Source organism: Corapipo altera, unplaced genomic scaffold, assembly GCF_003945725.1.
Source record: "Corapipo altera isolate COAL_440 unplaced genomic scaffold, ASM394572v1 110, whole genome shotgun sequence".
NCBI lineage: Eukaryota > Metazoa > Chordata > Aves > Passeriformes > Pipridae > Corapipo > Corapipo altera.
The window spans coordinates 992,036-1,008,501 of record NW_020884960.1 but is presented as its reverse complement, the minus strand read 5'-3'; the positions used below and the strand labels follow the sequence as shown (position 1 = coordinate 1,008,501).

Below are 16,466 nucleotides of genomic sequence, written 5' to 3'. Positions count from 1 at the left end.
TGGTTGCTTTTATACTGCAAACAGCTGTTTTCACAGGAAAATGCAGACTGCTCTCCTGTGGTCTCGTTGCTGGAGTGCTGGTGCTGGGACATGCCTGCCTCCCTCCTCACATACCACATACCAGGGCACTGCAGGGGAGAGCAGAACCTCCCACGGCAGGAATGGGGCTCAGTGAGTCCCACAGAGTGAGGGGTCAGTGAGGGCAGAGAGTAGAGTGGGGGCACCTCTGCTGCACCCGGGAGGAGGAGTTGGGGCAGCTGAGTCAGGAGCCTCCTGCTACCATGTGAGAGGCTCACTGTGCTCCAGTGCCTCTCAGACAAAGATCAGGCGAAGCAGCAGCTCTGCTCCCTTTGGCATCAGCTGGAAATGGCATCACAGCTGGAGCAGAAGGAGGTAAGGTCTGATCCTTCATGGCACAGCAGCTGCTTATGTAATGTCTGCCTGCTGATACCAAAAGCTGTGGGGTTTCTGGTGAGCTCTGGGGGAGCACAGGGTCCCTGGCAGTCCTGTGAGGCCACACTCTTGGTTGGCAGTGGTTTTGTTTGCTGCTATTTCTCTCCTTCTGCCAGGACCCTGGGAAAAGGCAGGCAGGACGCAACATGTGCCAGCTACAAGGGACCAAGCAGTATGGCACAGAGAGGTCAGGGACCCTCCTCAAGAAAAGTGATGGGTAAGTTGGGATCAACATTACCCTTTCAATTGTACTTTGGTGACTTGGGGCCAGATTAGGGCCACTGAAATCAGCCTCCTTTCCCTGGCCACAAGGCAGAGGAACAGGACAAGCACTCATGAAGGTGTGTTTGACACTGTCCCAGCCTCCAACAGCTTTCAACACAAAGCTCCAAGCAGCCTGTGTCCATCTTTTAGCTCTGAGGACATTCCTCTCCCCTGAAGCTGAGCAATGTCCTCTCAAACCCTGCAAGTGCTGGGGGTGAGGACCCCTGCACACACTGTGAGGAGCCAGAACCAGCTGGCTTTCCCTCCAACAGGGATCTCTCTGCCTTCATCCAACACCCCGAGGTCTTGTGCTGATGGAGGCAGGAAGGGTCAGTGTCTCTCCCCCTCTCCCAGGCACTCTTTGCTTTCCAGAACCTCCTCCATTGCCTCTGCTCCAGCATGAGGAGACCTGACCCCTCTACCCTTCCTGCTGGGAGATGCTCAGGGGTGCCATGGGGATTTATATCCAACCCTGGTGATGTTTTATGCTCTCTTGTCCCTTCCCATCCTCCCCAGCCCTGACCTTTGCCTTTCAGACCCCTCTGCCCTCACAGTTCAGTGCTGGGCTCAGATCCCTGACGGTGAGAATTAGGGGAAGGAGCAGAAATGTGGGGTGACTTAGACACAGCGTGGGTGTTGGAGAGGGCATTGTGGGCCAGAGGGCAGAGAGCCAGCAGGCACTCTTCCAGGAGCTGCACCCTGAGGGCCTGGAAAGCACTCCACTGTCTTTGAAAAGAGGATCATCTCCCACCAGAATGCTTGCTGGGAATCACAGGGGTCTTATGCTGAGAGACTTGCATACCTGGAAAGGACTATGAAGTACCCTAGAAAAACGTGAAACTGTACAGAAAATAATGAACTCAGGAGTCTCCTTCACCACAGGCTGAAGTATCTCCTCACCCTGTGGATGTATCTCTCCCACCTCTCCCCTGTGTGACAGTGGCAGGCACAGGAAAGCAGTCTGTGGTCAGTTTGGAGCTGAATGGCTTGGATGTTTGCTCTGCTAGCAGGTCCTGCTGCCCCGACTGCTGCTCTGCTCCTGTATCACCACCCCAGCAGTGTGGGGAGCTGCCCGTCTGTACAAACCTGCCTTGTGCCACAGGACAGGTCCTGCTCAGCTCAGAGCAGACTGAGAGCAATAGACCCAGTTTGTGGAAGCTCAGCTGTGTCTGCTGAGAGCTGTGGGCTTGTGCTGGGCCTTGCATGGCTCTTGCCTGTGCCAGTGCTGCACTGCATTGCACGGCTGCTCCTCCACATGCCTGTCCTTCAGTTCACCCTCCACTCACTTCCAGGTTGAGAAAACTCTGGCAGAAGAGGAAATGCACCATCAGCAATGGCTACCTGACCATCTCTCACAGCATGGTAGGAACTGCTTCTTCCACTCTGCTCCTACTGGGAGCTGCTGCCTGCCCCTCAGGGTCTGCAGAGCCTGTTGCTGCTGGGCACTGCAGTGGCTTCCTGGGGCTCGTCAGGGCCCTCGTGCCTGCTACTTACCCTGCTGGACTGCCCTGGCATGGGAGCCTTTCTCTTGAGACTGAAGTCCCTGCAACCCACAGAGTGTTAGACAAACACAGGAGGTCCTTGTGTGCCTTCGTGCATGGAGGGGATGAGCTCGAGGACCTGGCTTCAAGCATGGGGTGGCTGTTGGGAAAGAAACGGTCTGTGTCACTATTTCTTGCATTGCTCCTGAGAGCTGAGCCCAAGACAAAGTGCTGGGTATGTGTTTGTCTCCAGAGCCAGGTGGAGCTTGTCCCCACAGCACTGAAGTGTTTCCTCATTCTGCTTGCAGCTCAACCGCCCCCCAGCCAGGCTGAATTTACTGACCTGCCAAGTGAAGCCAAACATGGGTGACAAGAAATGCTTTGATGTGGTTTCCCGTGAGTGCTGGCACCTGCCCTATGGATCCTTTGGGAAGGGCCTGAAGCTGGGGCAGTGCTTGGGACTAAGACAGCTGGTGTGTTAGGGATGAGGGGAAGCTCTGCAGCTCTGGGCCAGCTTGGGGGATTACCCTGGGGAAATTGTGCCAGGAGGCAGCTCTGCTCAGGAGCAGTGATGCACACATGGGGGGTGAGGTAGAAAACACTACTGTGGTGCAGTGCAGGGTGCCTGGAGACAACACAAGTGTATTTCCTGGGCTGCAGTTAAACTAACTCCAGTATCCCTCCTTCCTGGTACAGGAGCAGGTCCCTTTCCTTGGGGTGCACTGGGCAGGGGCTGTCAGCCCAGCTGCCTGGGCTGGAGGTTGCTCCCAGGTCTGCTGAGCCCAGCTCAGGGGTGCTGTGCCTTGCCCTGAAGGCTCTGCAGGCAGGGTGGACCAGCAGGGTGTCAGGGGAGGCTCTGTGTGTTTCAGACAATCGCACGTTCCGCTTCCGGGCCGAGGACGAGCAGGACTGTGTCATGTGAGTACTGCAGTGCCAAAAACACTGCCCTGGCTCCGATGACAAGCTGGGCTGTTGGCTAACTGAGCAGCATGGGGAACCCCTTGGCCGATGCCCTTTGCATCCTGACTATGCCCAGTCTCTCTGGGGGAACTGCCGGTCACAGAGAGGACACAGAGCTGGGGGGATGCTCCTGGCAACCAGTTTGCGGGTGGAGTCCTGGGCAGGACCTTTGTGTGTAGTGGCTGCTGCGCAGACTGGGGTAGACTGGGGCAGACTGGGATCTCCCCTGTGACAGTGGGACAAGCCCTGCTGCCCTTCTTGCCCTGCCATGAGCAGGGCCCATGGGACCCTGTTCCTAATCTGCTCCCTGCCCTTGCAGCTGGGTGTCCGTCCTCAGCAACAGCAAGGAGGGGGCACTGAACGTGGCCTTCAGCAAGGCCCAGGGTGGAGGGGAGAGCAGCCGGGACGAGCTGACCCGGGCCATCCTCGAGGAGCTCAGAGCCATGCCTGGGAACAGGGAGTGCTGCGACTGCTCTGCCCCAGGTGACAGCCAGCCCATGGTCCTGAGGCTCCCCCTGGCCCCGTGCTCCCTCCCCCTGGACAGGCACTGCTCTGCCCTCCCCCAGTGGCATCCAGCTCCTGAAGACCTGCAGGCATCTGGGGTCTTCCTTCTCCCCTCTGTCCTGCTGGGGAGCTGTGCCATGGGGTGATGGTGGGCCAGCAGGGAGGAGAGGCAAGAGATGCACACAAGCCCCGTGGTCTTGTCCCTGCAGATCCCTCTTGGCTCTCCATTAACTTGGGCATCCTGATCTGCAGTGGGTGCTCTGGGATTCACAGGGAGATGGGTGTGCACTCCTCCCACATCCAGTCGCTGTCTCTGGACAAGCTGGCAACCCCTGAATTGCTGGTAGGATGCTGCCAGAGTGCTCTGTCCTCAAGCCTCTCTTGCTTCTGCTGGGGCCTCTTTAAAACTAAGTTAATTTTTACCTGTTAAACTGACCCATACCAACCTGTAATTCCCAGGGTTTAGTGGTTATTGTGTCAGGGATTGTCATCTTCAAGGAGGAGAGGAGGGTCATTTTGCTGTTGTTGAGTCACCCATCCCCTCTGCTCATCTGTGTCCCCCAGTGCAGGGGAGCTGTGGGGCAGGACCAAGCTGGAACTGGGGTAGGGCAGAGCATGGGGCAGACAGGGGCTTGGAGACCTTGCATGGGGCTGCTTTAGGGCTACAATGCTCTCAGTGCTCATGGGTTTGGTCAGGCTGTGCTGGGAGCTGCTGCTGGGGAGCAGGGCAGGAGAAGGGGCTTTTTGCAGGGGTAGTTGCTTGCCCAGCTCTGAGCCCAGGGGTCGACTCTGGGGTTGGTTGTGCTGCTGGAGTTGGGAGTTCTCAGCAGCAGGAGGCAGAGCAGAGCCTCCAGCCATTGGACACACCCATCCTAGTACCCCTTGGCATCCCCTTGATACCTGGCCAGGATCTCAACCTGGAGCTTCCTCTCCATGGCTGTTGTGCGTCGCATGTCACCTCTTCCTTGGCTGTTTTGCAGCTGGCGAGGAATATCGGCAACTCTGGCTTCAACAATGTTATGGAAGCAAATCTCCACAACCTTTCCTTGAAGCCCACTGTTCACAGTGACATGTGAGTCGCTCTGCAAGAGCTGTTTTTCTGTGGGAGGTTAGATACCACTGAACACACATTTCAGTGTGCTCCCTGCAGTGACCAGGACCATGGCACTGCTCAGCCTCCTCCCAAGACTGTCACTTCTCTTCAGGAGCAGCCCCAGGTGGCTGGGGCGGACAGAGAGGAGGGAGGGGGGCCTGACATGCTCGCTGGGTTGCTCTGCAGTCCCTAACTCTCATTTGGCTGGTCTCTGCAAGGGCCTCTCGGAAGGATTTCATTATTTCCAAATACGTCAAGAAGAAATATGCCAAGAGGAGCCCTCCTGTTCAGCACTCTGCCCTCCCAGGAGCCGTGAAGGACAAGGACATATTTTCTTTGCTCCAAGCATATGCACAGAACGTGGACTTGAGCGAGCCTGTGCTGGCCCCTCTGCAGGTATGGCCATGCACCCCACTGGCCCTATGGCAAACAGCTTTGCTCTCCCCTGTCCACAAGGGTCCCTGTGCCTGAGAGAGAACAGAGTTTTCTGATGAAAATGGTGCTTTGTATGAGCTGGAAGCAACAGGCAGACTCAGGCAGGGTGAGGAATGTCACAGTAGAGGAAGGAGTTTCTGGCTGTGACCCCACAACCCTCCTCATGCTGTGTGTGGAGGGGACAGGAGTCAAAACCACAAGCCCAAGGCTTTTCCAAGGCCAATTTGTAACTGAGATTTACCTGTAAACTTCTGAGTGGATTTTCTTGGGACATCCGAGTCTTATTGTAGGCTGAAAAATCAGGGCAGCATTTTTTCCTGCAAAACCTCAGTGTGGGTCATTGCTGTAAGTGGAAGAAGAGAGTATTGTTAGGAATTCAGGGAATCCCTGGAGCTGCAGGCATGCTGCTGGTGAGTGTCCTCAAGGCAAAGGAGCAAAATGCTGCAGTGAGCAAGAAGCACTGGGATATGCTGGGACAAACTGGTGAGTGAGAAGCAGTTCTGCAGGGAGCAGCTGTTGCACACCCCAGGGCTCTGCTGAGATCCTGGGCTTGGCAGAGTTCAGCTAGTGGCCTGGGGCCAAAAGTTACCTTTGGTTGCCACGGTTTCTAAATGCAAAAAGGGGATGATTGATTCTTCTTCATGAAGGCATAAGCTCACCATTTAAACTAGGTTCTCACCAGCCTTGGTGGCCTCTGAAGAGACAGTTAAACTTACTCATCTCTCGGATTTTAAATGTGTCAGGACATCCCCAAAGGACAGGGCTCCTGCTTGCAGTGGCACTACAGGCACACACTGTCTCATCCTTGCTCTATTCTTCTTGGTCATAGGAACCTGGGGAGACAATTCTCCACCTGGCAGTGCTTTTGTCTGATCAAACCTCTTTGCATATTGTTCATTTTCTTGTCCAGAACAGGTAAGTTCATCACACCCAGTCAGCTCGTCATGGCTGACTTTAATGACCCCTAATGAAAGGTGCAAGACTGATGATCTTCTCCAAAATACTCCCAAAAGAAGAGAAAAATCAGCAGGGAAAACCTGCCAGCAAACAAGTTTTAGGTTGGGCTTGGGGTAACTACCCCTAGATCAGAGGAGTTCCCTTGTCCCCCGTGGGCTGAGGTGTGACAATGGTGGTGACCACCTGTTCTCCAGGTGAGGTGGGAAGCAGGACATGTGTGCTCTCACCAGGCAGTGTTTGCTGGGGCTGGGGCTGGTGGCTCTTCTTAGAGATGCTGACATTGTCCCCCTGTGCTGCAGCAGGAGCCTGGTGCAGCAGACGGTGGAGGGGAACACGGCCCTGCACTACTGCTGCTCCCACAACAAACCCCAGTGTGCCACACTGCTGCTGAGGGCCAGAGCCGACATCACCATCAGTGAGTGGCCGTGGGACCCTGTGCCCTGTGCACATATGAAATGTCTGCCCAGCTCTTCTCTGGAAACACCTTCTTGGTCTGTCAGAGTGCCAGAACTCTCGGCTGTGGCTGCGGGGAGGGAGGTTGATGGCAGTATGGGTGGGGAGCTCAGCCCGCAGGGTGACAGCATCAGCTCTAGGCTCTGCCCATGTCCAGCAAGGTGCCCTGCTCTGACACTGCTCTGGACTGGCTCTCCAGGATCAGCAGCATCACAAACTGGTTTGGGGTGCACGTGGCTCCCTGTGAGCGAGGTGTTCCCATCTCACAGGCTCCTGCTCTCGACAGCCTGGGACAGAAGCAGTGGCTTTGCTCTCCAGCTGTGAGCAGGGGATGCTCTTCTCTGCTCCCCAGGGAGTAAGCAGTTTGCTCTGGGGTACTTCTGACCCAGGGAGCTTGTGTCTCTGCCCCACTCCACTGTCCCCCTTGCTGGTGGGACTGCACTGGGGTGGGCTCGCCAAGCTGGCAGAGTCCAGCTGGGTGAACACTGCCTGAGCTGCTCTGCCACACACAGCACATGCACAGCAGAAGCCAAAACAGGCACTGAACTCGTTTCCAAACCCAACACCTCAATGCTGGAGCACAGGCAGGACAACTGCCAAAGCACTGGTTCTGAGATGGTGTGTGCTGGTGCTCTGGTGCCCAGATCACAGGTCCAATCATTTATATTGCCCATAAATCTCCACATCACAGAAGTGAGCTTAAAAACTAGGATCCTGGGTGAAATGGGAGGCACAAGTGTTCCCACTGCTAGGTATCAGCTGAGCTGGCAGGTGCACTCAGCTTTGCCTATTGGGGCAATCCTGTGATGATCCCATTCCCCATTCCAGGCAGCACAGGAGCAGCCCCTTGGAGGACAAAGAGACCAGCAGGAGCTGGGTGTGTGTCCCCCAGCTGCACAGGGATTTGTCAGCCAAATTTCTCACTGCCTTGGCCATGCTGGGCACAGTTGGGCCTGACCTGCCTTTGCTGACTAACACTGGCACCTCAAGAACCTTGAGTCCACAGTGCAGGCCCCAGCACTGCTCTGGGGATGCTCTGCAGTCCCTTTGGGTACAGACCTCCTGCTGTTCCCTTCTCCCACCTTCCCCCTTCCCCAGAACCCTCCCAGCCCATGTGACCCCAGCCAGTCTCATGCTGCTGCTCTGCAAGGAGGGGTTTTACATGACAGCAACACCATCACAGGTGCCACCCTCAGACCTCCAAGCAGTGGGAGGAGCTGTATTTTAAAGCGAAACTGAAGTAAAATGGTTGTGGCTTGTTGGCACTTGCACTCACACCCTTCTTGCAGGCACAGGGACCTGCGTGTCCATTAGGCATCAGGAAACACACACCAGGTCTGCTCAAACCTCCTCTGGTTTTGTAGCCTTGAGGCTCTGGCAACGAGGCTCTTCTGTCCCTCTGTCCCCTCTGTCCTGTCTCATCTCTGCGAGTCATTGATTTACTCCTGCTCCTTTCTCTCCTTATTTGTGTGTCTCAGCTCCTGTGCTCTTCATCTTCCCCCTACCGTCCTTCAATGGTCTGAGCCTCTGTTCTGCTCCTGGGTGTAGGCTGTCCCTTCTTCTAGGCTTATTTTGCCAGTTGCCCCAAACACAGCACGGCTCTTCATTTCACTGAGAACAGCATGGGCTCATAGGCCTCAAGGTGCTGCTTCCCCCACAGCTAACAGAGCAGGAGAGACGGCCCTGGATGTTGCCAGGAGGATGAGACACTCCCTGTGTGAAAAGCTGGTAAGGCACTGTCTCACCACCCCTCCTGTTTCAGGACACCTTCCAGCAGCAGAGAGCAGTGGGGGTCCCACACCCACGTGGACCTGTCCACAGGGCCCCCTGTGCCCCTCAGCATCTCCAGTGCCAGTGTGGGATGCAGAGGAGGGAGAGCAGGTGCTGGTCCTACTGCCTCGGGGCAGTTTAGGACAGGCCAGGCGGGGGTTGCATCATGCAGGGGGACTTGGATCTGTACTGGGGCTGTGCATCTCCTCAGCAGGTGTAGGCTTGGCTTTTCCACATCCTGATTTGTGCATTTGGAGACCTTGGCAATGGCCCATTGCTGCTGGGGAGAACTGCCTGCAGCTGCAGATGTTGCCCTGCAGGATGGGTGGTCGGATATGGGGCCTGTGGAGCTGGTGGGGTAGGACAGGTCTGGTGGGTCCTCAGGGAGCTCCTCTGTGCCCCAGCTGCTGCAGGCCCAGAGCAATCAATTCAACCCCCACGTCCATGTGGAATACGAGTGGTGGCTGGGACAAGACGACATGTTTGAGAGTGACGAAGACCTGGATGAGAAGGTGAGGTGCTGAGGGGGGCTGGGCTGGGCCCGTGTGTGCTGCTGCGGCCTTGCTGCCTGCACTGACGTGGGTGCTGCTCTACCTCCCACCCGTACACCCTCCATCCAATCTGCAACCCCCTTTCCCAGATGGGTCCTGAGAAGAGGGGATCTGCCCATCCCCAGAGCTGCTACCACCCCGCTGCTGCTGTCCCCCGGCCAGAGGCAGCTGAGGCAGTGCCCCAGGGGGGGTGGCCAGACCCCTGCCCCTCGCCAGCCCACCACCTACATGTGGATGTGCCACCGGCCCCTTCCCATCCACCTCCACTCCCGCCCCAGCGGGCACAGCCAGGTGAGAGCCTGTGGTGGGGTCCTGTGGGGGCTGGCAGGGTGAGCTGCTGCTGCTGCAGCCTGGCCCCGCTGGCAGAGTGGGGTCTGGGAGGGAGCTGGGCCCCAACAGGGTGGGAGGGCTTGCCTGGTGCCATGCGTTGCCCTTTGGGCCTCTACTCCTCAGTGTCCAAGGCTGGCTGGTCTGACCTAGCACTGATCCCTGCTTTGAAGAGCAGCACAACTGTTCCCAGTCCCTCCCCTGTCCCCAGTCCCTCCTCTTTCCAGCTCCCAGACTGATAGGGTACTTGCTGCCCACACTGTACCATTGTGGAGGACCATGTTGCACCATGTTGCCTGACAGTGGTGGTTGCTGTTGTCCGCCTGTGATGAAAGGTGTGAGCAGATGAACCAGCCTGGTTGTGTTTTAGGTGCCCTGAAAGCCATGGACCCCCTCTGCACGTCTGGCTCCAGCAAAGTAGAAGAGCCTGGCCCACACCGATCTTTCCAGGAGCCAGATCCATGTTCTGGCCATGCGTGGAATGTCCCACTTCCTCAGAGGAGCAGTTTGGTAGGTGGCCAGGGGCAGCTCAGCTCCCACGTCTGCCAGTATTTATCCCCTTTGGTTTTGACCTGAGCTGCTGCTGGCCCTAGCAACTTCTCCTTCCAGCATTTCTGTGATTCCCTGGCATTGACATCTCCCTGCTAAGTGCTGGGAACACTACTCCTGCCGTTCATGATTTCAGGTTGTCAGGTCAGGGAGTGCAGTTTTAGACACAAAGAGTGCAGTGTCCATACTGGCCCTGCCCCTCTGGGCTGCAGGGGACACCTTTCTTCCTGATGATACTGCAGAGGCAGAGCCCTTTCATTAGGGACACCTTGCTTGGGTTGCTTGATCTTAGGGTTGTGATGACACAAGTCAGCACCGCTGACTCCTCACACAGACCTGCCCTGAGAGAATGGGGACCCCATACCCTGCACGGGCACATGCCACAGTCCTGGGGCAGAGGAGCAGCTGCCTCTGGAAGGATGTTCCAGCTGAAGGAGCCCCTGTCCCACCCAAACTCCCAGCAGATGATCTGCTACCCCTCCACTCCTCTCTGCACAGGAAATCTCCCAGTCTCTCATCCTTGCTCTTCACACCTTTGCCAGGGCCTTTAGGATCAGGACAGTGGCACAATTTTAGTTGTGTCTGACGATGTTCTCTCCCTGCAGAACCGACGGCTGCTCCGCAGGGTTCGCGCTCTCTACGACTGCGACGCTGACAGGGAGGATGAGCTGACTTTCCACACAGGAGAGGTCATTGTGGTGTCTGAAAAGGAGGACAGCAACTGGTGGGTGAGTGAACCTGTGCATGTAGCTGGCACTTGGATGCACATGATCCCCTCTCCAGACATTTCCCACCTCTGTCCCACGACTGTTGCACACATTGTCATCTCCTGCTCTGCACCTCTCTCTCCATCTTTTCCCTGGTAATCAAAGGAAACTGTTACGGGTCCGGTTCCTCATCCCCCTGAATGCCCCCGTGTTGTGCTCACTGCTCCTTTTCCTTCTTGTCTCCCCACAGAAAGGGTGGATTGAAGGGCAGCCCCAGAGGAAAGGTGCCTTCCCTGTGTCATTTGTTCACGTGCTCAGCGAGTAGGAGCTGCTTCAATTCAAGAAGGAAGATCTGATCAGCTGCTTAAAATGCAATTCTCCAAGCTACCATCTGCACTCCTGCTGTCCCAGCACTCGTCCCCCAGCCCACCCCTCCTCTGGGCTGTCTTGGAGAACCTCTCAGCCAGCCAAGGGGCGAGAACACAGCAGCCCATGGGCTCCACAGCAGTGCTCCTGCCTCAGCCACGGCCCTGGTGTGCTCTGCTGCCCCATGCCTAGGCCCTGCCTTGCCCTGTCCGTGCTGCTGTCCTGTGGTCTCCCTGCTCTGCTCCCTGGAGCTCCCTGCTCTGCCAGTGCTGATGGAAGTGACGGCTGTGGGGGGCAGTGCTGTGCCTTGCCGGGCTCGGGAGCTGCAGTGGGCTGGACCTTGGGAATGCAAACAAGTGCTGTGAAGGTAGCATCACAGAGCCAGTACTGCCCCTAATTCCTCCCACCCATGTTTCATTCTGTGTGTGATCCAGAAAATGTGCTCTGTGGCAGCTCAGTGCCTGGTTCCCCAGAAGTGGTGCAGAGGCCCTTTGAGCCTGTCACCAATAAATACTGACTTTTTGTATTTTGCAGGGGTGCTCTAGTTTGAATTTCTAGATCCTTTGTCTTGGCACCAAACCTTGCAAAGCAGAGTGTTTGACCTCCCCTTGGATAAAACTACTCACACTTCAGCTGGCACTGCTTTTCCACTGGCTGTGTTTTTCTAGTTGCCAAGGTGCATTTCACAGTCCTTCTCTGTCTTCTCTGAGCCAAAATCCCATCCAGGTGAGCAAAAGAAACCTGGTGAAGTGCTGGATGCACGAGGCTGTTGAGAACTCCGTGTTGCTTGTGTCAGTGAGCCATCCCAGCAGGACACACAGGGGCAGGAGGGCAGTTCCACTCAAAGCAGCTTCTCCCACCTTCAGAGGAACTTTTTGATCATTAATTTCCTGATTTGGCCCTGGGCACATGACCAGGCCATCCAGCCCCAGCGGGACCAGCAGCTGCCACGGTGCAGGGCTGTGTGGAGGGACTGTGCCAGGATGCCAGTGGCAGGTACTGCTGGAGAAGGGACAGCAGCCCTGACCTCACTGTGCCACTCGCTGTTCTCCCCCACGTCATGGTGCAACACTTCCTCTTCCCGTGGCTGTTGTTGCTCTTGCAACAAGCCCTGCAGAGGCCCCCGAGCCCGGAAGCATCACCTGCTCAGCGGCGCTTCCCCCAAGGAGGTGAGGGGCCCTGGGGTCTGGCTGGGAACCAAGAGGTCATGACACCAGGAGAGGCTCTTTCCCTGTTGTGGGACTGTGGAGCTCCTGGCAGTGTTCCTTGGGGCTGAGTGGGAACAGACAGGTCCGTGGGCACTGAGTGCAGCCCAGTGCAGGGGCCACATGGCTGAGGTGTGGTGGCTCGTGGCCAGTGTCTCTGGGCTGGGGAGCTCCAAGGCCAGGGGACCTCTGGACACAGGGACAGTGGGGTCATTTGAACTGCCATGGTGGTGGGGGTGCGGGTGGAGGGGTCCCATCCATGGAGCAGGGGCTGCACAGGGGCATGGGTGGGGAGATGAGGCCACTCAACTCTGCCTGTCCAGAGCCCTGCCTGCCCCAGCCACAGGTGACTGCTGGGTCCCCTGGCTCTGGGCTTGTTGGAGCCCCCTGCCCACTCCCACCCCTCCAGGACCTGTGGCTTGAAAATCTCTGAGGCTCCACAAGTGCCTGAACCAGCCCAGGGACTGCTGGCACCTGGCCTGACCATTACCTCAGATGGATGCTCTTTGCCTCCACTATGGCAAATGCTCGTGGCTGTTTGCAGGAGGGCAAAAGAGCCTGTGACTGCCAGCAGGAAGGGTGCAGGCTGTTGGAGTTTCCCTGAGCCTGAGGGGAGAACAGCCGGGATTTCACAGCAGCTTCCTGCTTGAGAGAACTCACATCTGGGTTTCCGGAGTGCCGGTGATGACTTGTTTCTGCTTTCCCTTTCAATATGAGGTGAGAGTTTAGTGTCTTTTGGGAAGGACAAAGGGAGCACAGCCTGCTGCAACCACCTGGGATGGTGCAATTTCACCCATTCTGTTCCATCTCTGCTGGTTGCCTGGATCTCCCAGGGCAGCAGTTTTGCTGTCTAGGGCACGTCCTTGGGGTCAGATTTGAGTGCAGCAGCTTGGGCACCACAGTGAGCAGGGACATCCATGCTGCAGGAGCTGCACAAAATGGTTCATGTGGAGAAATGGAACCAGTGCTGACACATGGCCCCACACAGGCAACTGGAGGAGGCACAGAGTGCTCCTGTGAGGACAGGAGGAGTTTTCTTTCCTTCAACTTTCCCAGTACACAGGGGACACCTCCATAAACCTGCTGTATTCTGTTCTCACCCTGGGATGAAGCCTGTGCATGCAGCTCTGCTCTTCACTCTTGCCTCAGCCCACAGGAGCAGAGCCCTAAGTCACTGAGCACTTCATGAACCCCCTGAGGACAATAAAACCCTTTTCCCTCTGCCTTTACATTTACATGAGTGCTTTAGATAGAAACCAGAAATGTTCTTCCTGGCAATGCTTCAGTGCCCTTTGAGCTGCAGCACCCCAGGGCTGCTCGGGTGGGAGCTGCACTGTGCCTGTGTGTGCTCAGCTGGGGCAGAGACCCTGGGGCTCCTCTTCTGGTGGGGAGGTGTATGGTGGGGATGGGCCCCACTGCTGGCACCCGACACACGTGGGGGGGAATGGGCACCGCTCCGACGGCAAGGGGGGTTTGGCTTGTGGCCAGGGTGATGATGCTTTGGAGCTTGTTCGCAGGTCAGCTTGCAGACCCTTAAAAATGTTGCAGGCAGAGAGCAGCCCCTCATACAGCACATGCTGCCAGCCAGCCCTGACCGGCCCTAGGTTGGTGGCAGTGGCAGCAGCAGAGCACAGCAAAAATGGCTTTGAACAGTTTGAAAAGGAAACGAAAACCAGGTTATTTCAGGTGCCCCAGGATGGGTGAGCAGCCAAGGGGTGTCCCGGGAGGGTTGGGCAGGGAGGGTGGGTGAGAAGGGCTCCTGTGGTGCCCCTGCCTGTCTCTGTGACATCTCACTGCAGGCGGCACGCAGGATGCTGAACCAGAGGCGCACGAAGGTGGTGCTGGCCCTGTGTCTGCTGCTGGCCCTGTGGCAATGTTTCCGAGCCCTCATGGATGACCTCGGCCCTGTCCCTTGGGCCCCCTCCCTCCTGCACACCCCTGGAGTCCCCTGCCCTGCCAGAGCCAACAACTCCGCGTGGTTCAACGAGCGCTACGAGGCGGCCGCAGGGCCCCTACTGACGGGGGCAGCCCAGGAGCTCTCTGCAGACGTGGTTCAGTGGTGGCTGGTGAGTGGACAGCGGGCAGGAGTGTGTGGCTCTTCCCAGGTTCCCTGAATGTGTTTTGCAGCGGGGCAGGACCAAGAACAGATGTGATTGGGATGAAGCATGTGCAGAGATCCCAGCTCAGCATTTCCTCCCCCTTACCCCCCACTGTCCCCCGTGCTGTCCTGTATCCTTTTCCTAGTATCCCATCTGTTTTTTCCGTGCTTTCCCAGGGCTCTGCTAGGAGGAGAGGGGCTCTGTCTCCCTCTGGGTTACTGGTGGGGGGCTAACGCTGCATGTCACTGTGCTTGTTCCCCTAGACCCTGCAGGGTCCCATGAATGGTGTCCAGCTCCAGGCCATAATTTGGCAGCTCTTCAGCGTCCTCCGAGCCCCGACGGGTGACGTGTTGGACCCCCCTCGCTGCAGGACTTGTGCAGTGGTGGGGAACTCGGGGCGGATGAAGGGGTCCAGCCATGGGCTGCTAATTGATGCTCATGACTGGGTGCTGAGGTGGGTGACCTGAAGAGACTTGGTCTCTCCCTGTCTTCCCAGGACCCTGGCATGCCCCAGCCATGCTGTTGAAAACACAAACCCTGTGATGGGGTGACTGCCAACCTGCTCCCTTGAGCCCTCTATTCTGGGCCACACACTGGTTCTGTGTCACCCACGCCCACTCTGCTGCTGGCCAGGGTGACCTGCTGTCCATGCCTGGTGGGACCAGGAACCTGGGACCAGCACGGCATGCGCCTTCATTTTGGGACACACCATCCTGCTGTCCTTTAGGATGAACAGAGCAAAGGTTGCTGGCTTTGAGCTGGATGTTGGCACAAGAACAACCCATCACTTCATGTACCCAGAGAGTGCAGTGAACCTTGGGCCTGGCGTACACCTCGTCCTTGTCCCCTTCAAGCCCCTGGACCTGCAGTGGGTGACCAGTGCCTTCTCCACCGGAGAGATCACACGGTGTGTCAGCTTTGGGGGATGGCATCTCTTGTGCTGGAGACCCTCTGGATGGGACAGTGTGATCTGGGGGCCCTGGTGCCTCACTGGAGTCCTGGTGGGACAAAGCGTGCTGGATGCATGTCTTAGCATCCCTCTGCACTGCAGTTTGGGGTAGTGGACACTGAGCTGTCCCTGCAGGGCTCAGACAGCCTGCAGTCCCTGTAAGAGGGAGGGGGCTGTCCCCACTGGGGGGCCATAGGGTTGATGTGTCCCTTCCTAGAGCCAGGCCCGGCAATGCTGCTGGGTCAGCTGAAGGGGCTGGGGGTGCCACAGGGCTGGGTGCTGGTGGACACAGATACCCCTGGGAACAAAGGGGCAGCCCCAGCAGTAGCAGTGCCACACGCTCATCACTGGCTTCTGCTTTTACAGCACGTATGTGAGAGTCAGACAGTTCATCAAAGCTGACAGAAACAAGGTAAGGGCTCCGTGGGGCAGGCAGGGCTCTGCTGGGCAGAGCTGATGGTGCTCTGCTTGGGTCTGCTGGGCTGTCCCACTCCAGCAGGAGAGCAGCTGATGGCTCCTTCACTCCCCACTCAGGTGCTGATCCTGAGCCCAGCATTCCTCAAGTACATCCATGACAAGTGGACGCAGCATCACGGGCGCTACCCCTCCACCGGCTTCACAGCCCTGCTCTTTGCCCTGCACACCTGCCAGCAGGTGAGCACAGCCCGTAGGCCCCGGGGCCGTGCCCACATTGCCCCTGCTCTGCCCGTCCATGGGCTCCAGGGGTGCCCCAGCGCCCACACAGCCACGGCTCTTCCTGCCCTGTGCACAGGTCTCCGTGTTTGGCTTCGGAGCAGACAGTGAAGGGAACTGGCACCACTACTGGGAGGAAAACCACGGGGCCGGAGCCTTTCGCAGGACGAGGGTCCACGATGCCGACGTCGAATTCAGCATTATTGAGAGACTGGCAGATGAAGGCAGGATTTTATTCTACAAATGAGGCATTTCCAAGAAACTGAAGCCAGGCTGTTGGGACAGGAACAGGCAGCCCCTGTATTGCCAGCAGCTCCAATACTTGCTGCTCCACTCCACCCAACCTGGGCTCACAGACCCTGCAATCCCCAGGGTCTCGGTGCTACTTGTGCTGGTCCCACCAGCTGGGCACTGTGGGTGCCATTCTCCTGTGGCACCAGGGATGTTGCGTTTAGCTGGACACAGAGTGGGCACAGCTCTGCCCGTGCTGGCTGGGAGGGAGGAAGGGGAGCTGGTGGGGCTGGAGGTGGGCACGGAGCCCAGGAGCTGCTGTGCTGGTGCCGGTGGCTGCGATGCCGCTGGGTGCCGGGGGGGACAGTGGCCACTCCAGCGTGGCTGTTCCCATGACAGAGCTGACACTTCCACCCACA

At 57.5% G+C, this 16,466-nt stretch overlaps 2 protein-coding genes across 2 annotated transcripts; both read left to right on the top strand.

The window, feature by feature from the left end:
* Window positions 1-302: 302 nt before the first annotated feature.
* On the top strand, window positions 303-11,947 carry LOC113956936 (arf-GAP with SH3 domain, ANK repeat and PH domain-containing protein 2-like). The gene is made up of 17 exons (XM_027664005.1): window positions 303-393; window positions 570-670; window positions 2,010-2,079; window positions 2,507-2,594; window positions 3,068-3,116; window positions 3,478-3,641; window positions 3,872-4,005; window positions 4,643-4,734; window positions 4,974-5,151; window positions 6,020-6,105; window positions 6,447-6,562; window positions 8,261-8,328; window positions 8,775-8,882; window positions 9,011-9,212; window positions 9,619-9,758; window positions 10,403-10,525; window positions 10,755-11,947. Exons 1-17 carry the CDS (start codon window positions 367-369, stop codon window positions 10,827-10,829), a joined length of 1,821 nt encoding a protein of 606 aa, XP_027519806.1. The 5' UTR covers window positions 303-366; the 3' UTR covers window positions 10,830-11,947.
* Window positions 11,948-13,791: 1,844 nt separating this feature from the next.
* LOC113956931 (CMP-N-acetylneuraminate-beta-galactosamide-alpha-2,3-sialyltransferase 2-like) lies at window positions 13,792-16,173 on the top strand. Its single transcript, XM_027663982.1, has 6 exons — window positions 13,792-14,141; window positions 14,438-14,628; window positions 14,902-15,081; window positions 15,490-15,535; window positions 15,658-15,777; window positions 15,896-16,173. The coding sequence occupies exons 1-6, from the start codon at window positions 13,887-13,889 to the stop codon at window positions 16,061-16,063; spliced, it is 960 nt and encodes a 319-aa protein (XP_027519783.1). The 5' UTR covers window positions 13,792-13,886; the 3' UTR covers window positions 16,064-16,173.
* The last annotated feature ends 293 nt before the right edge of the window (window positions 16,174-16,466 follow it).